Raw genomic sequence first — 17721 nt, forward strand, 5'->3', positions numbered from 1 at the left:
TACCTGCCCAGTTTATATTCCTTTGGGAAATGCTGCTACATCAGAAGAGACTAATGAAAGAAATTTCATTTTTTCCAAATTAAAGATAGCACAATAAGGAATTACAGATACTAGCTAATACTTAAACGAAGGAACAGATAAACTGGGGAAACAAAATAATATTTCATTGTATTAGAAAATGGTACTAATTTTGATGATAAAATAATCTCTAACACTTGTTTTCTCAATGACTCTTTCTTGTATGAAGCTAGAGATAGAATTGACATTGTGGTAACTAGGTTTCATGGCAAGTGAGTCTTGATTATTAAGCAACAAAGTTAATTCAGCTAGAATGCGCTACCACTAACCAGAAGGATTTCCAAGGTACCACAGGGTTTTCACAGAGCAGCTCAAGTTGATACAGAGTATAATAAAAAAATAGCAAATCCTTGGAAAAGAGTACTGTAAGTTGAGTTTCCTGGTTTTGTAGCAAGAAATTATATTAAACCCGTTCACTAATAAGTTTTTGGGTTTTCCACCACAATGATCCTGCTTGAGAAGGCAAATGCAATAAAAACCAGAATGACAGTACACTGTAATTGCTTGAAAAGACCACTGGAGGGCACCAGGCTACACTCTGTTTGCTTTGAAAAAAACTTGATCAAATTGCAAACACATGTATTCCACCAGAAGATGGTGCAGGAGCCCTCAAATCTAGGAATGCATAGAAGCACCAAGACCAGGTTTGTGATCATGTAAAAAGCAAACTGGGATATCTGGTCTCATTTCAACAAAGTATACTTTTTGCTCAATCTTGACTAAAACAGTGAATCGGTCTTGTATAAAGTAAAAAGTGATGTGACAGGATCACGAAATACTGCATTTCTCTAATCCAACATGAAGCAAAATAGCAACAAAAGTGCAAACATGCAATCTGCCCTAAGAAGGAAATAAGCATTTATTAATCACCTACTATGTGCCAGGTACTGCACTAAGCACTTTAAATATTAGTTCATTTGATCATCATTAGCTTATCTGAATCTTCTATGACAGATTTAGTTCAAAATGGCATACTTACAGGCATCCCTTCAAGACCATTATGTCCAGGTAAACCTCTGTCTCCCTTGGCACCGGGCTGTCCTGGAAAACCTAAACAAAAAGATGGGGGTGGGGTGCAAAATGAATACATCAAATGACTCAAATGAAATATCACATTTTTCCTACATTAAAATCTCTAATTCAATATTAAAAAGCAGGAACATCTTTATACAAAGCAGGCATGCTGAGAAAAATTTTATAATAAAAGTCCCTACTGGAAACTACAACTATCCTGAAATTTAGACAGGCTAAGAGAGTAGAAAGGGAATCTAAGGCCATGTAAAATGGCTGCGGTGCAGGTTTTTATAAGTAACTTCTTTGTCTGAATAGATGTCTTCTTGAAGAAAATTTTATTCGTTTTTGGTAAAAGTATTAAATTCATCAAGCTGGACTGTGTAAAGAGAGTGTCTCTATGAACCACTTGTTTTATAGCTATTTAGATATTAGGAAATTCTTTGCTGTAATGAAGTTAAATGATATAATATTATTTTCTATTGTGTGGGGGCAAAATTATATCAAAATATTCTGTTCTTCATTAAATTAAAATATAATAAGCCAGAAGTTTGAGAAGCCATAACGGTGATTATCGATTTCTCTGACCAAGGGCAATGCTCCTTGAGATGTTATTCCCTTTGTCCAAGATATGACTAAAGAAACGTAAGTCAAAGTCAATTATCTTACCTATTTCCCCTGGTGGTCCTTGTGGACCTGGAAGTCCAGGCAGTCCATCTATCACAGGTTAGGCAACCTTGACCTTTCTCACCTTCAAAATAAAATGTATATACAATGTGAGTGGATTATATGTAAAGAAATCCTCAGTACACTATGCTGAGAGACTAGAATAAATGGGTCACTGTTACTAACGAACATATTTAAAGTTAGATTTTCCAAATGATCTCCTCTTTTGGGGGTATCAGATTTCTAATGGATAATCGAATGGGCACATCTCTCTGTACAAGTCTCTTTTTTTCTCCTATAGACAACTAATATATTTTTTACACATACTTCCATTCTGCTCTGAAAGCAATATTTCACATACAACCTACTTTTGCCTCTAATAATTCTAAACAACAACTACAAAAATGAGGAATACCTCCCCACAAAATGAAGCAGTATACCTATATGGCCTAGGTTGCTTACTTTCTTGGGCTTCTGGGGAGGTGGATTGACTTTTATTCCTCGTAATGTTTTATCTATTGTAAAAACCAAACTTCTAATAACTTTTTTTCCTTGGACTTATTTTATTTATGTGGTCTATATTATGGCAGAGTTACCCATAGATGATAATCAAAAGGAAAAAAGGAAAAAGAACCAGTGGGACAATCTGAAATTAAGGGCTAGAGAAGAAAAGAAAATATACCACATGATAGACGATGAGAAACGTATTTTTCCATCTCTGTTCAGAAGCATTATTCAACCCAAGAAATAAATCTTTTGATAATTTAGGTACATTTATGCTTGCAGTTTTAGGTTTTAAGGCTGAAATCTTCAATTACCTTGTTTCTAAGCAAAGTGTTGGCACGACAGCAAGGGGAAAAGCATACAGAAACAAAAGTTATTAGAAAAATGGGGAAAATTAATATTTATTGCTATCCCATTTCACCTACTGGACATTCTTCCCATCCCATCCCTTCCTGAAATCTTCCTATTCTCTTCCTAGCCCCCTTCTTTCCAATCACCTAATCAGGGTTCTTTCTTCCAGGGTCATGGTCTTAGTATACTGTAAGCATCCTTTGAAAGTATGAATTAATAACCGAGATTTTAGTTGATAGCACCTGAAGGAAGTTAGAATGTTGAAATGACACACAGTGGGATCAAAATAATGGGGCAACTACCTACTCATAGCTGGTAATATCCATGTAATGTCACGGAGAAGGGTAAATCAATCATAGGGGAAATGTATAGTTCCAATGTAGAACTGTAACAGTTCTCCGTGTGTGCATATTTAAGGTTCCAAAAGGCCAAAAGATGTCCCACCACAACTATTACATTTGGCTTGTTGAAAAGGAAAAGAAGAATCAGCTCACAGAGCAATATGTCAATCCAACAGTTAAGTACCACCGAATTAAGGTGCTACAGGGTTTAAAAGCAAAACGAGATTTAGACTTCAAAATTCAGGGCTTTTAACAATTCCCATAAATTTAGTGAAACACTGTCATTCTTCAAGACTTTGCTCCTGAAATTTTAAGTAGAAAAATATGATAATATTTCCATTTGTCCTAGAGTTTTGGTATGCTTCGTTTGTCTACATGAGGGCTACTTGCTTAAAATTACATGGAAATGGCAGAGAAACAAGAATGAGGATACTGACGCTGAAGGACATTCTCATCTCAAAAGCTCAGAATGAGAATCTCAAAAGAAGCAATGAAAGACAAGCATCCCATATATCCACGGTTTATAAATTTAGTACCAGGTGTGAACATGAAGTTTAAAAAAAACCCAAGCCCTAAAATAAATTACCTTTCTCTCATCTCCCCTGTCAATCCTGGGAGCCCAGCATGTCCAGGTGGACCTTGATCTCCAGGTGGTCCAGGCTGGCATTCTACTATTCCATCTAGAAGTAAAACAAAATGAGGAAGAATTTGGTTTCATAAAATCCAGATTTCCTAGGAGATAGCAGCCAGGGCATTTTACCTTCACATTCTACAGCCAATGTGCCACGACAAAAGACTGTTATTAGAATTTTTATACTTTATTTATTATATTATTATATATTATATAATATCATACTACGTTTTATTAGAATTTCAAAAGAACCAAATCCATTGACTTGAAAATACAACCAGAAATGTGTTATTTAGAATGCTATCACAAAGTATGCCTTAATTCCTTTGTATTCCTTCAGCACAAACTTGAAACAAAGTCACTACTAGCCTACAGGAATCATGGCATACCACACCATGGTAACATGCTTAACAATTATTGATGTTTAATTCTAAGGCTTTTTTGTGTTAGTAGACCAGGAGACAAACTAAAACCATCCAAACAGCATCGGGTGTACTTCTCAAAGTAGGTGCTAAGTGAGAAGTATTGCTCTCTCTCTATAGCTAGACAATATTTTTTTTCCTCTTTATAAAATGGAACATTTATTCTTTCACTAATTCAAGGAAAAATGAAGAACAACGTTCACAGAGAATTTTGCTCTTGCTTCATAGCGTATAGATGACTTCTGCATCCCAAACATTCAATAGAGTCACAAGAGGTTAAGAACTCATCAGCTCTACTCTCTTTAGTGTGTAAAATTTGTATTTGTGATGTTGTAAACAGGGGACAGAGGGATCTAGGTAGTGGGTGATCCTGAAGTATGATAGGTCATACATTTAATAATTTTGCGATTATTTCTTTGGCCAGTAGTCCTTACATCAACCTGGTTTAGCTCCTTCTGCTCTCTGGTGGAAATTACAAAGAGTGCATTGGTGGGGGAAGAAAAGATAGTAGCAACACGGGACAGCTAGTGAAGAAATGCCTTTTCTATGGTGGCAAGCAGGCAAAGGTCACTGAGCAAACCTTCCATTGTTTCTACTTAATACCCCAACAGAATGTCCCTCTCATCCTATTCTTTGGGTCACAATTAGGCTGCCCAGTATACCCAGCATCAAGCAGTGTAAGTAAAATCTGAGGTAGATATAGCTCTGGTGATTCTTAGTGACTTCTCTTCATTAAAGGACAGGAAGTCAGAAAACCTAGAAGGCAATTAATTACATTTCAATATTCTTCCTAGTTGGCCAGAGCTATTGATTCTGGATTTGTGCCTTCCCTCTCTTCTAATTTACATCTTTCACCATTTTTGTTTTCAGCGTAATTGACTGAACCCTATAGGTCATACAGGAAGTAAAAATAAACTATCGTGTTTCAAAAATAAATCCCAAATTACTTCTCCATGAAGAGCATGGTATTAGTAACACATATAGTTTTACTTGTTACCTACTACTTGAATGTGATAATAATCATTGACATTTATATCATGATTTTGCAAAGCAGTGTACATATGTTATTCATCTGGTCCTCATGACAATGTCCTGGTTGTATTCTTATTACAATTATTATTACAATCTAAGTATTCTTAGACTGTCCCTAGAGATATGCTGAGGCCTATAGTTAACTGAATTTCTCCTCATTACTAAGTTAGAGGAGGGATGTGAACTGAGGTCTTCCTAACTCAATACAACACACCACACTGTCTTTCTTAAATCCATCTATTGGTCTTACAAAGAGTGCATGAGAAATGATGGTAAAATAAACTAGATTATCTCTTTCATAGATCACAATCTATTTTTATCTATATGTTTATTATTTTATTTATATTTATTATCTCTTTTTATAGATCACAATCTACAATAGAATTACCAACAATATGAAGAAAATTCACATGCTTTTCAGAGAACCCTTCAATCATCCCTCACCTGAATAGCATCCCTGGGTGCTTCTGATGTGAAAGCAATGTTGAGTGAATGGGTAAATCAAGCCAAAATAACTTAAAACACAAACCAAAAACTAGAGAAATTCTAGCTGGCAAAATATAAAAATCAATATTATGATCCACGGTGAACAGTTTCCATCTATTAAGATTATTTGCAAGCACAGATGGCCTAGAGCTCACTGTAACCATATGGGAAATGAAGACAGTCAAGGAATTCAGTAGAATATTTGAAACAAGGCAGTTTCACTTGTGCATGGTTAATGAACCATTAATGTGCCTCAAAGTGGCAATTAGCTGTAAGCAGTCTCTTTGCCTAAGTCATATTGTGTACATAAAACATTCTCCTTTATAAATTATCCCTTAATACTTCATGATTTTTGTGCTTATATTATATTGTCTATAATGAGCTAAGTAAGGTACGGTGATGGGCATTAGCTAATCTAGTGCTTCCTATTCAAATAAAAGAAGTGAGAAGGTCATGTATTTAGCAAAAGCATACTTATACATGACAAGCAGCATGGTACAGTGGAAAGACAACTGGTTTTTCAGTTGAACATCATGTCATTTAATACCTGTGGGACCTTGGGCAAGTCACTAACATCTTTATGCCTCAGTTTCATGCACATATAAAATCTGGGGACTGGACTAGATGACCTTTAATGTCCCTTCGCATTCTATATTATGATCCCATGACATCAGTAGTGAAAAAATTTTTTTAAAAAGAGAAATCAATAAATGCAGTTTGGTTCTAAGAGAGGGGGCTGCATGGAGTGGTCAAGACAGCACTGAATCTAAAGTCAGGAAGACCTCAGTTCAAATCCTGCTTCAGATACTTACTAGTTTTACGATGCTAGGTGAGTTACTTAACTTTCATGGGCCCCAGTTTCCTCATATAAGATGAGAGGGTTGGATTTTATGACCTCTCTGAGGTCACCCTGAGCCCCAGCACTCTTACCCACTCTGCTACCTAGCTGACTGGGAGTAAATTTATCCTTTCATTTTCTCAGTTTATTTTCCTATCGAGATATCTAAATCTCATTGGTGAGGCGTGCTACCTTTAGGTCTGATGCCATCTAAAAGGCAAGGATTTCTAATTCTGGTACTCTTGAAGTTTTAATGATTAAAATTCCTTAAATGATGATCAAAGCGTAGTTTATACATACTTTCAGTCCATGTTGAACAGTATTATAGAAACATTCCAAAAGTGGTATATGCCTAGCTAACAATTTGAATTTTAAAGTCATTCTTATTAACCTTTAATCAATCGTAAATCTTGAACACAACTCCTTATTCTTTAAACAGTTAACTCCCTAATCAACAGGTTGTGTTGGAGGTTCTGAGTAGGTCTGACACCTTTTTGTCTAGCCCTGACACTAAGAACAGGGTGAATTCCAAGGGAAACAAAATTAAATGGAACTTACTTGTATGGCCTGGTGAGCCAGGAGGCCCAGGGGGCCCCGGAGGTCCTGGGAACCCATCTCTTCCACTTGTTCCAGGCAATGATTGTCCTGGGGGACCTTGGTCACCCTTTTCTCCTCTTTCTCCAGGAAAGCCAGGAGCACCAATTAGCCCTGTGCCTGGGAAGCATTAAGTCAAAAAATAACCCATTAGTATAAAAGGACACATTCTAACCCATTCCCTCGCAAAACAAAAACAAACATAGAACCCCACAGTCACTAAACAAAGCAATTTCACTTTGCTGAGTCAAAGAGAAAATGCCTAGGAGATAAGCACTCAATAATATGTGTTAGGTGCCAACAGGCATATGATGCTATGTTGGATGTGCTATAACACTAGTTAAATAAACCTGCATGGATAAAATGTAAAATATGCATGCAGACAAGTATGAACGAATGTATAGAAATGTTTATGATGAGCAGGTATAGATGTCTGTCAATATCTTGAACTAAAAATACTCTAAATATTATACTCAGAAGGCAATAGGAGAAATATGAAATTTCTACCTAGAAAATGTAAAAATATCCCATGTGTAGAAACTGGTATTAGATGAACGGAAGAATTGGGACTAAACAGAGGGATAGTAAACAAACTGTATTTCTGGAGATAGGAATGTAAGTAGAGGCTAAAGACATATAACAGGTGTGTACTTGAAGGCATCAAAAGCTTGAAGACAAGAAACACGGTCTCAGCATGTAGGACTATGGTTACCCACTTCAAGATTTTATGTCAGAATATTGTCTGAGTAATTATTTGCATTGGTAATGATAACTTCCTCACTGATTGTTCCCTATACCATTGAATTACAAGTCCCGATCAATATATAATTGAAATTATAGGTCCATATATAGTCACAGATATGCACATCCATCCACTGATACAAAGAAAAATACATGCATACATGTTTGTGCATATATGCATGTGTTTGGGAAAGAAACAGGGGAGAAGAAAGAGGAAGTGAAAGAAAGGGGGCGGAGTCACAGAGGGAGGAAGGGAGGGAAAGAGTAAGAGAGAGGCAGAGGGAGATGGAGGGAGAAAAAAGAGGGAGAAAGGAGAAGACAGACAGAGACAAAGAGAGACAGAGATGGGGGAGTCACAAAGGTAGGAAGGGAGGGAGAGTGTAAGAGAGAAAGAGAGAGACAGAGAGAAAGACATGGGGTAGCCAGAGAAAGAGTGGGGAGAGAGAAACAGAGAAAGACAGAGAGACGGAGATAAAAATGGAGAGATAGAGAGAGAGAGAGAGAGATACAGAGACAGAGACAGAGACAGAGAGACAGAGACAGAAAGAGACGGGGAGAGGGGGGACAGAGAGAGAGAGCTGGATCAATCTACTAAGGTGTGGAGAAATTGCATTCTGTGTCAGTGGAGGGAGTGCTGACATTGACAAAATCACAGACCTCTTTTAATAATTGAACAAGTTAGTGAAGAAGATGGTTTGGACTCTAGTAATTCAAATGAACGTATTGTATGTCCTGAGCCTGAGGGCTCAGGACAATAGTTCTAAACGCTTTCAAAAATACAAAAGAAATATGGACAGGGTTCTCAGTCTCAAGGAGTTTTCGATGTAATTGAGGTAGAAAACAAGAAACAATTAAAAACTACTAAGTACTAAACTACATGGCACAAGTTAGAATTCTAATGGCACTTCAGAGAACAAAGAAGGTCTTGACCAGAGTACTCAAGGAAGGCGTCACAGAGAAGGCCGGAATTGAACTGGGCTTTGAAAGATGGGGAGGGAAGAGGGGAATCTATATAGAAGAGTTGGCAATGATGCAGTAAGTCTCACAGTAGCTGGGAACATGGAGCTGTCTGACGGCTGTAAAGATTTTGTATTAGGGAGTAATATGAAATAATGTCACACAGCTAATGTAGGGATTTGTTACGAAATCCCTGAAAGCCAGAGGAGTCAGGATTTGATAGAAGAGACAATGCAAGGTCATTAGAGGTTCTGGAGCAGGGTAAATATACAAAATAAGAAACCATAATAAAAGCATAACATAATTACAACTAGATGCTGTCGCAATAACCCTACACTATAAGTGTACATACACATATACATGGAATATATTAAAATAGATTATATATTTAAGCATACCTATATATAACATAGTTGTGCATGTTCATTCTCACTCCAAAATTACTCAGAAGAAACATTTTGAATGATTAAATTTTGCTGTCTTCATTAATTCATTTATTTGTTCAACAAATATTCAAGCTTCGACTATAGGCAAATCAATTTCCATCTAGATCTATAACATTCAATACACATTGAAAAAAAGAGGCTAAGTAGGGAAAACATTTCTATTATAAATTGAGTTTTTACCTGGAGGACCTGGTAGGCCTGGAATACCTTGGTAACCTAAGGAGAAAGACAAACAAGGAGTTATTAGAAATAAGCTTGTCAAATTTATCATTTGATTTGGTTCAAGTCGCCATAGCCACAAATACTCATGCCAATGTAGACATGGAAAGGTGTACCCCCAAAAATGTAAAGATGAATAAACAATTCTACATGAGCCTTACGTACTCTTCCCCCAAAGAACAGAAAAACAGGAATGACAGTGATGACCAACATTTTTCTATACTTCAGTCAGTACTGTCTACTCTCTGAATCAATTCAATTTCAACAATAAATTTAATGAGCATTCCGTTGTTTAAGTCACTAAAAGACACATCAAGTGCTACCCAAAATCCCCTTTCCACATTTGCGATTATAATATAAGCTTGTAATATAAAAACACATTAAATGTGTTTGTGATAAAAGATAAAAATCTCAATCATTGCTCTATTCGCTATATAATTCTGCCAATGACACAAATATTTTTAACAGAAGAATGAATTCAGACTAGGAAGAATTAAAAAAATTAACCTTTTTGACCCGGTTCGCCTTTTAATCCTGGAGCACCTGGATATCCCTTCTCTCCTTTTTCACCCCCTGGTTGTGTGCTTATCACCTATATCAAAGTAGGGAAAAGTGTCCATGAAAGCTCGGCTCTACAGATGTCATCAAGAATACAGCTACAAATGTGAAGAAAACTGTTCTGCCTGAAAACTAACAAAGAGATACTCAACACCCGCTTATGGCAAGTGAAACCATGAGTTGCCCTGTAAGAGTATTAAACAATGTAAGAGTAGCTATGAAAGTAGAGAATCTGAAATTTCTTGGGTTTCCTTAACACAGAAATCCTCCAGGCAGCTCGGCAAAGACATTAGAGTCAATATCAATGAGTTGATAATGTTGTTTTGGTTTGTTTTCTCTCATTTAAAAAAAAAAGCCTAAGGGATGCCTGAGCACACATATTTTAGCCATGGCATAGATTTTCAATCAAAACAATAGGTAACAAATGAACATTTATAAATTTAACAAGGTCATACCTTATGGGAGATGCTAGGCATTACATCCTTTTTTTATTTAATAGTTTTAGTTTTCGACATTGATTTCCACAAGATTTTGAGTCACAAATTTTTGGCATTACATTCTTAACAAGCCAATGGGTAGTAACCAGGAGCCAAACGTAAAAGAGGGCTTCTCCTTAAAGTCAGGGTTAAGAAAGATGGACAGTCTGGGGAATCTATTCATGACCTTTACTTACACCTAGAAAAGCTATGAAACTGAGCATCTTCAGATTAATGTCAGCCAACACACACACACGCACGCACGCACACGCACATGCACATGCACACACACACACTATTGCTGCTATTTCTTTATATTATAGCAAGTTGTTTTGTTTTTGGTGACCTGAGGCTCTCTGGAAGAGAAAATAAAGTAACAATCTAAAAAAAATCAAATAAAAATAAGCAAAAAATTATCATTTTTAGCATATACTTTTCCCCTTAAAAATCATATGCAATATCAGGAAATATTTTAGCTATTTAAAAAAAATTACACCAAGGCAGTTCCCTCATTGTCCAAGAACGGCAATAATTGATGGTTTCTTCACCTACAGACATCCCCAAGGGCTGAGTGCAACAGTATAAATCATCATGACAATATATGAAATAAAAGAGAATAAAGATGATGGGAAAAGTAGTCCTGGAAAGATTCTGCACTTTAGTTTAACAATTTTATAGACATTCACCCTAACAAAGGCTTTACTCTGATCTCTCAGAAGGCTATGGAGGCAACCCTGGGTTCTTCAACCATGCTGCGTGCAAATTTGCACAGAAGCCTATCAAGTCAGAAAGGCCTTAAATTAGCCTTAACTGAGCTCAGAGACGGTGCATCTGTTAACTGAGTACCAGTTTGGCCAAGGGGGAAAAGGTTCAATAGCAAAATGATTGCAGAAGGATGAATTTTTTTTAGTCATAAGGACCATCTACTCGGGGATGTTGGCAGTTATGATCTACATCAATTGAGAAAAGACTCTACAGTGAGGAAATCAACGAACTGGAAGCATCAAAATATAGAAACATACATATTTATTTTACTTACAGGGCCTGGTAAGCCTGGAGGGCCTGCTTGTCCTTTGTCTCCCTACAAAATAAATGAATTGCAAATTTATCTTAATATCACAAAAATTACACTGTAATGGGTGATGATATTAAATGCGTCATTTCTGCAAAACAGAATTGATATATTATGCCCTCAAATTCTTTTTAGTTTCATAATACCAAATAAGACAATATTTGTAAAGCATTTAGCACAGCACTTGGTGTATAGTAGACACTATATAAATGTTAGCCATTATTATGATTATTCATAATATAATCTCATCTCATTTGATTCTCATGACAACCCTGGGAGTTAGGTTCTATTATCACCCCCATTTTGCAGTTGAGGAAAATTAATATTAATAATGTCAACCGTAAGCTGTTACACATAAAACTACTCGGCAAATGGTGGTATCACTAATGTTCACATGACTTCAGATATATTAACCTTGAACTTCCTCTTTTCCCCCACACTATACTTTGGAACCACTTGATAACAACCCCTTTTTTCCTCCTCCTTTACTCTAGCTCAGAAAAAGAGACATCCCATCATAGCAAGGTCCGCCTCTAGACTTGTACCCTTACATCCCACAATCCTGTCTCCTCTGGCAGATTACCCATCCCCCACGACCAGCCTCTTTTTTTGATCTCCAAGTTCTTTCTATGATCTGGTTCATTCTTTACTATCTACAAATATGTCCTGCACCTCGTTCATTCTTGGGGGCGGGGGGCAAAATCCTTATTTGTTCCTACCATTTTCTTAACTTAATATCCTGGGCCAAACTCCTAGAAAAAGCTCTCTTTATTAATTTTTTCCCACTTTCTTATCCCATACTCACTTCTCAATCCTTTGTAGCTTAGCTTCAGATCACTGAAAATGATCTTTCCAATGTTATCATGTAATCTTAGATGTCAAGTTGGATGGTCTTTTTTCAATCCTTACCCTTCTTAACCTTTCAGCCATCTTTGAAAAAGTTAACCACCCTATACTGATACTCTCTCCTCTCTGGATTTTCGTGACAATGATCTCTTTTATTTTTCTTCTGCTTATGTCGCCCTTCTTCTTCCTCTCCTTAGTTGCATCATCAGCTTAAATCACACCCCCTCAGAATGGATATATCCCCAAGGTTCTGTCCTCTTCTCTTTCTAGGCAGTTAGGTGGTATAATAGATAGAGCATTAGACCTGGTGTCAGGAAGACCCAAAGAAATCAGATCTGGCCTCGGATATTTACTAGCTTTGTGACCCTAAGCAAGTCACTTAATCTATTTCTGTCTCGGTTTCCTCAACTGTAAAATGGGAATATTAATAGAATGTACCTCCCAAGGTTGTCATAAGAATCAAATGAGATAATATCTTCAAACTGTTTAGCACAGTGCCTGACACATAGTAGGCACTTAACAAATGCTTGCTTTTTCTTTCCTTTCCATATGTTTTCATTTGGTGACTTCATTAGTTCGTCTGAGTTCAATTATTATCTCTACTCAGATGACTCTCAGATTTACATAGCCAAACCCAGTAAGTCTTCTGAGATGCATCCCAATATCACCAAATGTCTATTGAATATTTCAATCTGAATACCCCATAGACATCTCCAGCTCAATGTGTCAAAGACAGAATTCATTATGTTTCCACCTACCTTTCCCTGTTTTTTCAAGGCATCACTACACTTCTAGTCATTTAGGTTTGTAATCTCAGTCATCAATGCATCCCCATTCTACTTTCACCACCATATGCCCAATCGGTTGCCAAACTTTATACATCCTACCTCCATAACATCTCTTGCTTCTATGCCCTTTGATTCACTCATGTGGCTACCACTCTACTTCAGACCCTCCTCACCTCTTTTCTGGACTATTAGAATAACCTCCTACTTAGTCTCCCCATCTCAAGTCTCTCCCCTTCCGAATCATCTTCCACACAGGTGTCAAAGTGAGATTCTTAAAGCACAGATCTGATTAATGTTCCTGCTCAATAAAGTCCTCTGATTCCCTGTTACCACTAGGATAAAATAGAAATCCCTGTTTGACACTTGAAGCCCCTTCTAACCTTACTACATCTGTGTACTTCTAGCCTTATTATACATTGCACTCCTTCATGTACTCTATAGTCCAGCTAACCTGGTCTTTTTGGTGTTTCTCACACAGGACAGTGCGTCTTTTACCTTTGTACCTTTTTACAGACTTTCTTCCCACCCATACCTAGAGTGTACCCCCTGCTTAACTCCACCTGTTAGAATTCCTAGTTTTTATCAAAGCTCAAATCAAATGCCACTTCCTTACATGAGGTTTCCCTGATTTCTCTCTTGCCCCTAATCCCTCCCTCACTCATGCAAATGAATGTGTCTGAATTTTATGTATAAAGGTATATTGTTACATTTTTGTCTCTAATAATAACTACTGGCTAGCATTTATATGGTGCTTTAAGGTTTGCAAAGGATTTTACATATATTATCTCATTTTATCCACATGACCACCCTGAGAGGTAAGTACTATTATTATGTCAATTTTACAGATAACAAAACTGAGGCAAACAGAAGTTTAAAAGTGACGTGTCCAAGGTCACATGGCTAGCAAGTGTTTGAGGCAGGATTTGAACTGGCATCTTCCTTTGTCCAGTATATTATCCACTGGGCCGCCTTTGTATTCCTAGCACAATGCACATTGCTTGGCATATAGTAGATAATAAATGCTGGTTAACTCATTCATTAAAGCAAACTTAATATATGAGAATCCTTAAATGTCAAATTAGAAGGTAGGCTATTGACTTCAGAAAACATTTCTCATTACTATTCTTTGATTAATAAGCCCCCTTCAGGAATAAAAAAAACATATTTAGCAATGCATTGGTATTTCCATCTCCAGCTCATTTTACAGATGTGGAAACTGAAGCAAACAAGGTTAAGTGACTTGCTCAGGGTTCACACAGCTAGTGTCTATCTGAGGCCAGATTTGAATTCAGGAAAATGACTTCCACTGCACCACCGAGCTGCCCTGCAAAGTTTCATATTCTATGAAATAAGGATGGCATTAATGAATCAGTTAGATCTTTCTTCACTGGAGGCTTCAGCAAACATTGAAATTGCATCTCCCTTCTGCTATGTTTTTTTTTCCTCATTAATTCACTCTTCAATGACCATGACAAAGAACTGATTTTTTGGGGGGGAGGGGGCTGACCTGTAACTTTACGGGTGCCAGGAATTTGCTGGTGAGGAAGTATGCTCTAGCAAAACAAACTGACAAGTGCCCTGCAGTTTATAGTCTCTATGAAATTCACTTGGGTCACTGGGAAGCTGTTACCTGTCCAAAATCAGATGGCCATTATGTGTCAGAGGATGGAGCTGAAGAGAAGGGCCTCTGAGCCAGAGGCCAGCTCTTCATCTACTACCCAGAGCTTCCCCTTAAAGACCTGATGAATATCTTTTATAATGAGCAAGGCGAAGAACTGTGGTGGGCCTTCAATAGTGAGAAAACTCATTTACCTTGGAGAATAGATGTCACTTAACTCTTCCAAGTCTGTTTCTGCATTTTTCAAAATGGGATAATAATCATACCTTTCTTACTTCACAAAGTGAAGATCACAACTTAATGTACATAAATGTTCCTTGTAAGTGCAAATCACTATACTTAATATATTATTCCTTTTGTCTGTGTTTCTCCTGCTCCCTGTTCTAAATTCTAACAATAGAGTAAAATATTTAACATGTGTAAAAACAAAAAAAAAAACTATACACATGTAAAAGAAAAGTAAAATGTCTTTTACTAGTATGTTTCTTGATTGAATGTTGTTTCTTCATTAGGTAATTGGCTCTCCTGCTTAAAAGAAAATGAAGGGCACTTCTAGTTTAAATTAAAAAAAATGGGCACAGTTGTAAAATAGCTTATACAATAGAAGTAACTTTTAAAATCCAAAGGCATCTGCATTCTCACCTTAGCACCGTCTCTGCCTGGTAATCCCGGGAATCCTGGATCACCTGTAAAACCCTAAAAATGGACAGATGAAACAATTGCGTTGATATGTTGTAAAGGTGAGTATATGCACATATGTTAAGATGAAAGAACTTTGTGAAAATACTTACTAGACTCCCCTTTTCTCCTTTTTCACCATCCTTTCCAGGTTTCCCCTAGGCAACAGAGAATGAACCATCAGCAAAGTATAAAATGGCGACATGACAGTAAAGTCATGATTCAAAGATGAAAAGAAAATATTCAATCTCTTAATTCAATTGCATTTTTATTAAGCAAATGCTATATATGCAAAGCCTTGTGTCAAATGCCTAAGGACACAAAAATGAACAATACTTTTTCTTGTCCCAAAGGAGTTTATAATCTAGTAATACCAGCTGGCCTTTACATGGCACTTTTAGATTTATTAAGTGTTTTCTTTACGACAAAATTGTAAGATAGATTATAAAAATATCCACAATTTTTTAAATACAAAGAAACTAAGTCTAAGTGAATTAAGTGTCCCATAGGGTCAAAAGTTGAGTCTTAAAACTAAAAACTAAAAACAGTCTTTTCACCATAATAAGAATACACATACAACTATATACAGAGACTAGCCACTAGACTAAGCACAAAGGAGAAGAGTGACACACTATGATATCTGAGAAAGGAGAGATTAATTCCAGCCTGGGAAGGAAGGGGAGAGTAATCAGCAGATGAGACCAGATTGGAGGTCAGCCTTGAGGACAGAAAAATAAGGGGGAAGAGTACATTCTAGGAATACAGGAAGATGTGATCGAGCACAGAAAGCAGTCAAGTCTAATTTGGCAATATTATGAAGTATGTGGCAAGAGTGATGGAGGATAAGGCACAAAATGTAGGTTGGAGTCAGATTCAAAGAATCCTAAATGCCAGTCTAAAGGGTTTGGATTTTATTCGGGATACACTATAGATTTTTAAACTGTTGTATGTTAAGACACTTTTGACATTGCCATTTAGGGTGTATTAGAAAGGAATGACATTGGAATAAGAGGGACTAGGAAAACATTGAAACATTCCAGCTATGAAATAACGAAGGAGGGATACAGAAGAAAATCTAGGCAATGTAAAGACAAACGATATCAATAAAATCTATTTTAAGAAGTTAATGAAGGCTTAAACTAGGGTAGCCAAGGAAATGGAAAAGACAGGTGAGAAAAATATTGATGGAAAAGAATTGACAGAACTTGGAAACATATATGTGTGGTGGGGGATAATGAGGAAGAGACTAGGAGAACTGTACCCTTAGGAGAAATACTGAAAAATATCACTGTCTCTTCGTTGAGATCACTTCAATCTTAAAGGTTCTTAGCCTTTTTTCCAGAGGCCTTCAAGAAAGTAATCACTACTTTTCTATACAGCCTTAAGAAAAGCCTTCCTACATGTCCTACAGACCCTTTCTAGTCCATGTTTGGTGAAAAAATGTTTGATCCCAAGCAATGAAGGGATTCACGGGAGAATATAATGAAAGATACTTACTCGAGGCCCTGGTTTACCAGGTTCACCTTTCTCTCTTTCACCTGGTGCTCCCTTAAAAAAGGTGGAGGAAGGGAAAAGAATTAGATATATTACTTATTCAGATAATGTTTAACATAGACCACATTCTACTTAAAATGAAAATATGCCTACAATAAATCTATTAATTTTCATGTAATCAGTAAAACTTGATTCTTCACATGCAGAGATGTTTTAAAATCTAATACTTACCGGATGTCCACGTTCTCCTTTGTCACCCTAATGAATTAAAAACACACAAAAATCCTTAGATTATTTCCAAATAATTGTATCAAATGTTTAGACTTTAGTACTAATAGCTGGTAAAACACAGTAAGACCAATAAGGTCAGTCTTTGCTGATATACTAAAAAAGAAACATGAAACTTAGGCTTGATTAATTAGTAATTGCGCTATGGTTTCCATGGTGGGGAGCAGAGAGTGGGAGAAGATTGTAGACATGGATGGGGTAAAGAGCTAGTCCAGCATCAACTTTTTCACATAACTGTAGCTCCTGCTTTAGTATGCCAAGATTCTGCCCTCTATACCTCCACACCAATCTCCAAACTGTGGCACAGTTTTATAACACCAGCAATTCCTCACAAGTAAATCTAGGGATGCAACTGGAGAGGCGGGGGAGAAGGGGGGGTACAAAAAAGAGAACTCTTCAGGATACATGGGAAAGGGGTTACTAGAAATGAATTGGAAAGGGGGAGGGAAGCTCCTATATTAACATTTTGCTGCCATTCTAGAATTTGTCATTTCCCCAGATTCTAGCAAATCAATGTGAGGCTCACAGAAATTCTTCATACAACTCAGGATTCGGACTCTTGGGAGCACACAAGGTTAGAAAAACA

At 36.9% G+C, this 17721-nt stretch overlaps 1 protein-coding gene across 1 annotated transcript in view; it reads right to left on the reverse strand.

The window, feature by feature from the left end:
- Positions 1-17721, reverse strand: part of COL4A1 (collagen type IV alpha 1 chain) — a 247878-nt gene that overhangs the window by 102802 nt on the left and 127355 nt on the right. Inside the window, exons 14-20 of the mRNA XM_036755107.1 lie at positions 17079-17105; positions 16851-16901; positions 15467-15511; positions 15318-15371; positions 11391-11432; positions 9825-9909; positions 9279-9314 (exon numbers count right to left, since the gene is read on the reverse strand). Coding sequence (XP_036611002.1) covers positions 9279-9314; positions 9825-9909; positions 11391-11432; positions 15318-15371; positions 15467-15511; positions 16851-16901; positions 17079-17105 — 340 coding nt within the window. The remainder of the gene's footprint in view (positions 1-9278; positions 9315-9824; positions 9910-11390; positions 11433-15317; positions 15372-15466; positions 15512-16850; positions 16902-17078; positions 17106-17721) is intronic.

This window comes from Trichosurus vulpecula, chromosome 4, assembly GCF_011100635.1.
Source record: "Trichosurus vulpecula isolate mTriVul1 chromosome 4, mTriVul1.pri, whole genome shotgun sequence".
Classification (NCBI taxonomy): domain Eukaryota; kingdom Metazoa; phylum Chordata; class Mammalia; order Diprotodontia; family Phalangeridae; genus Trichosurus; species Trichosurus vulpecula.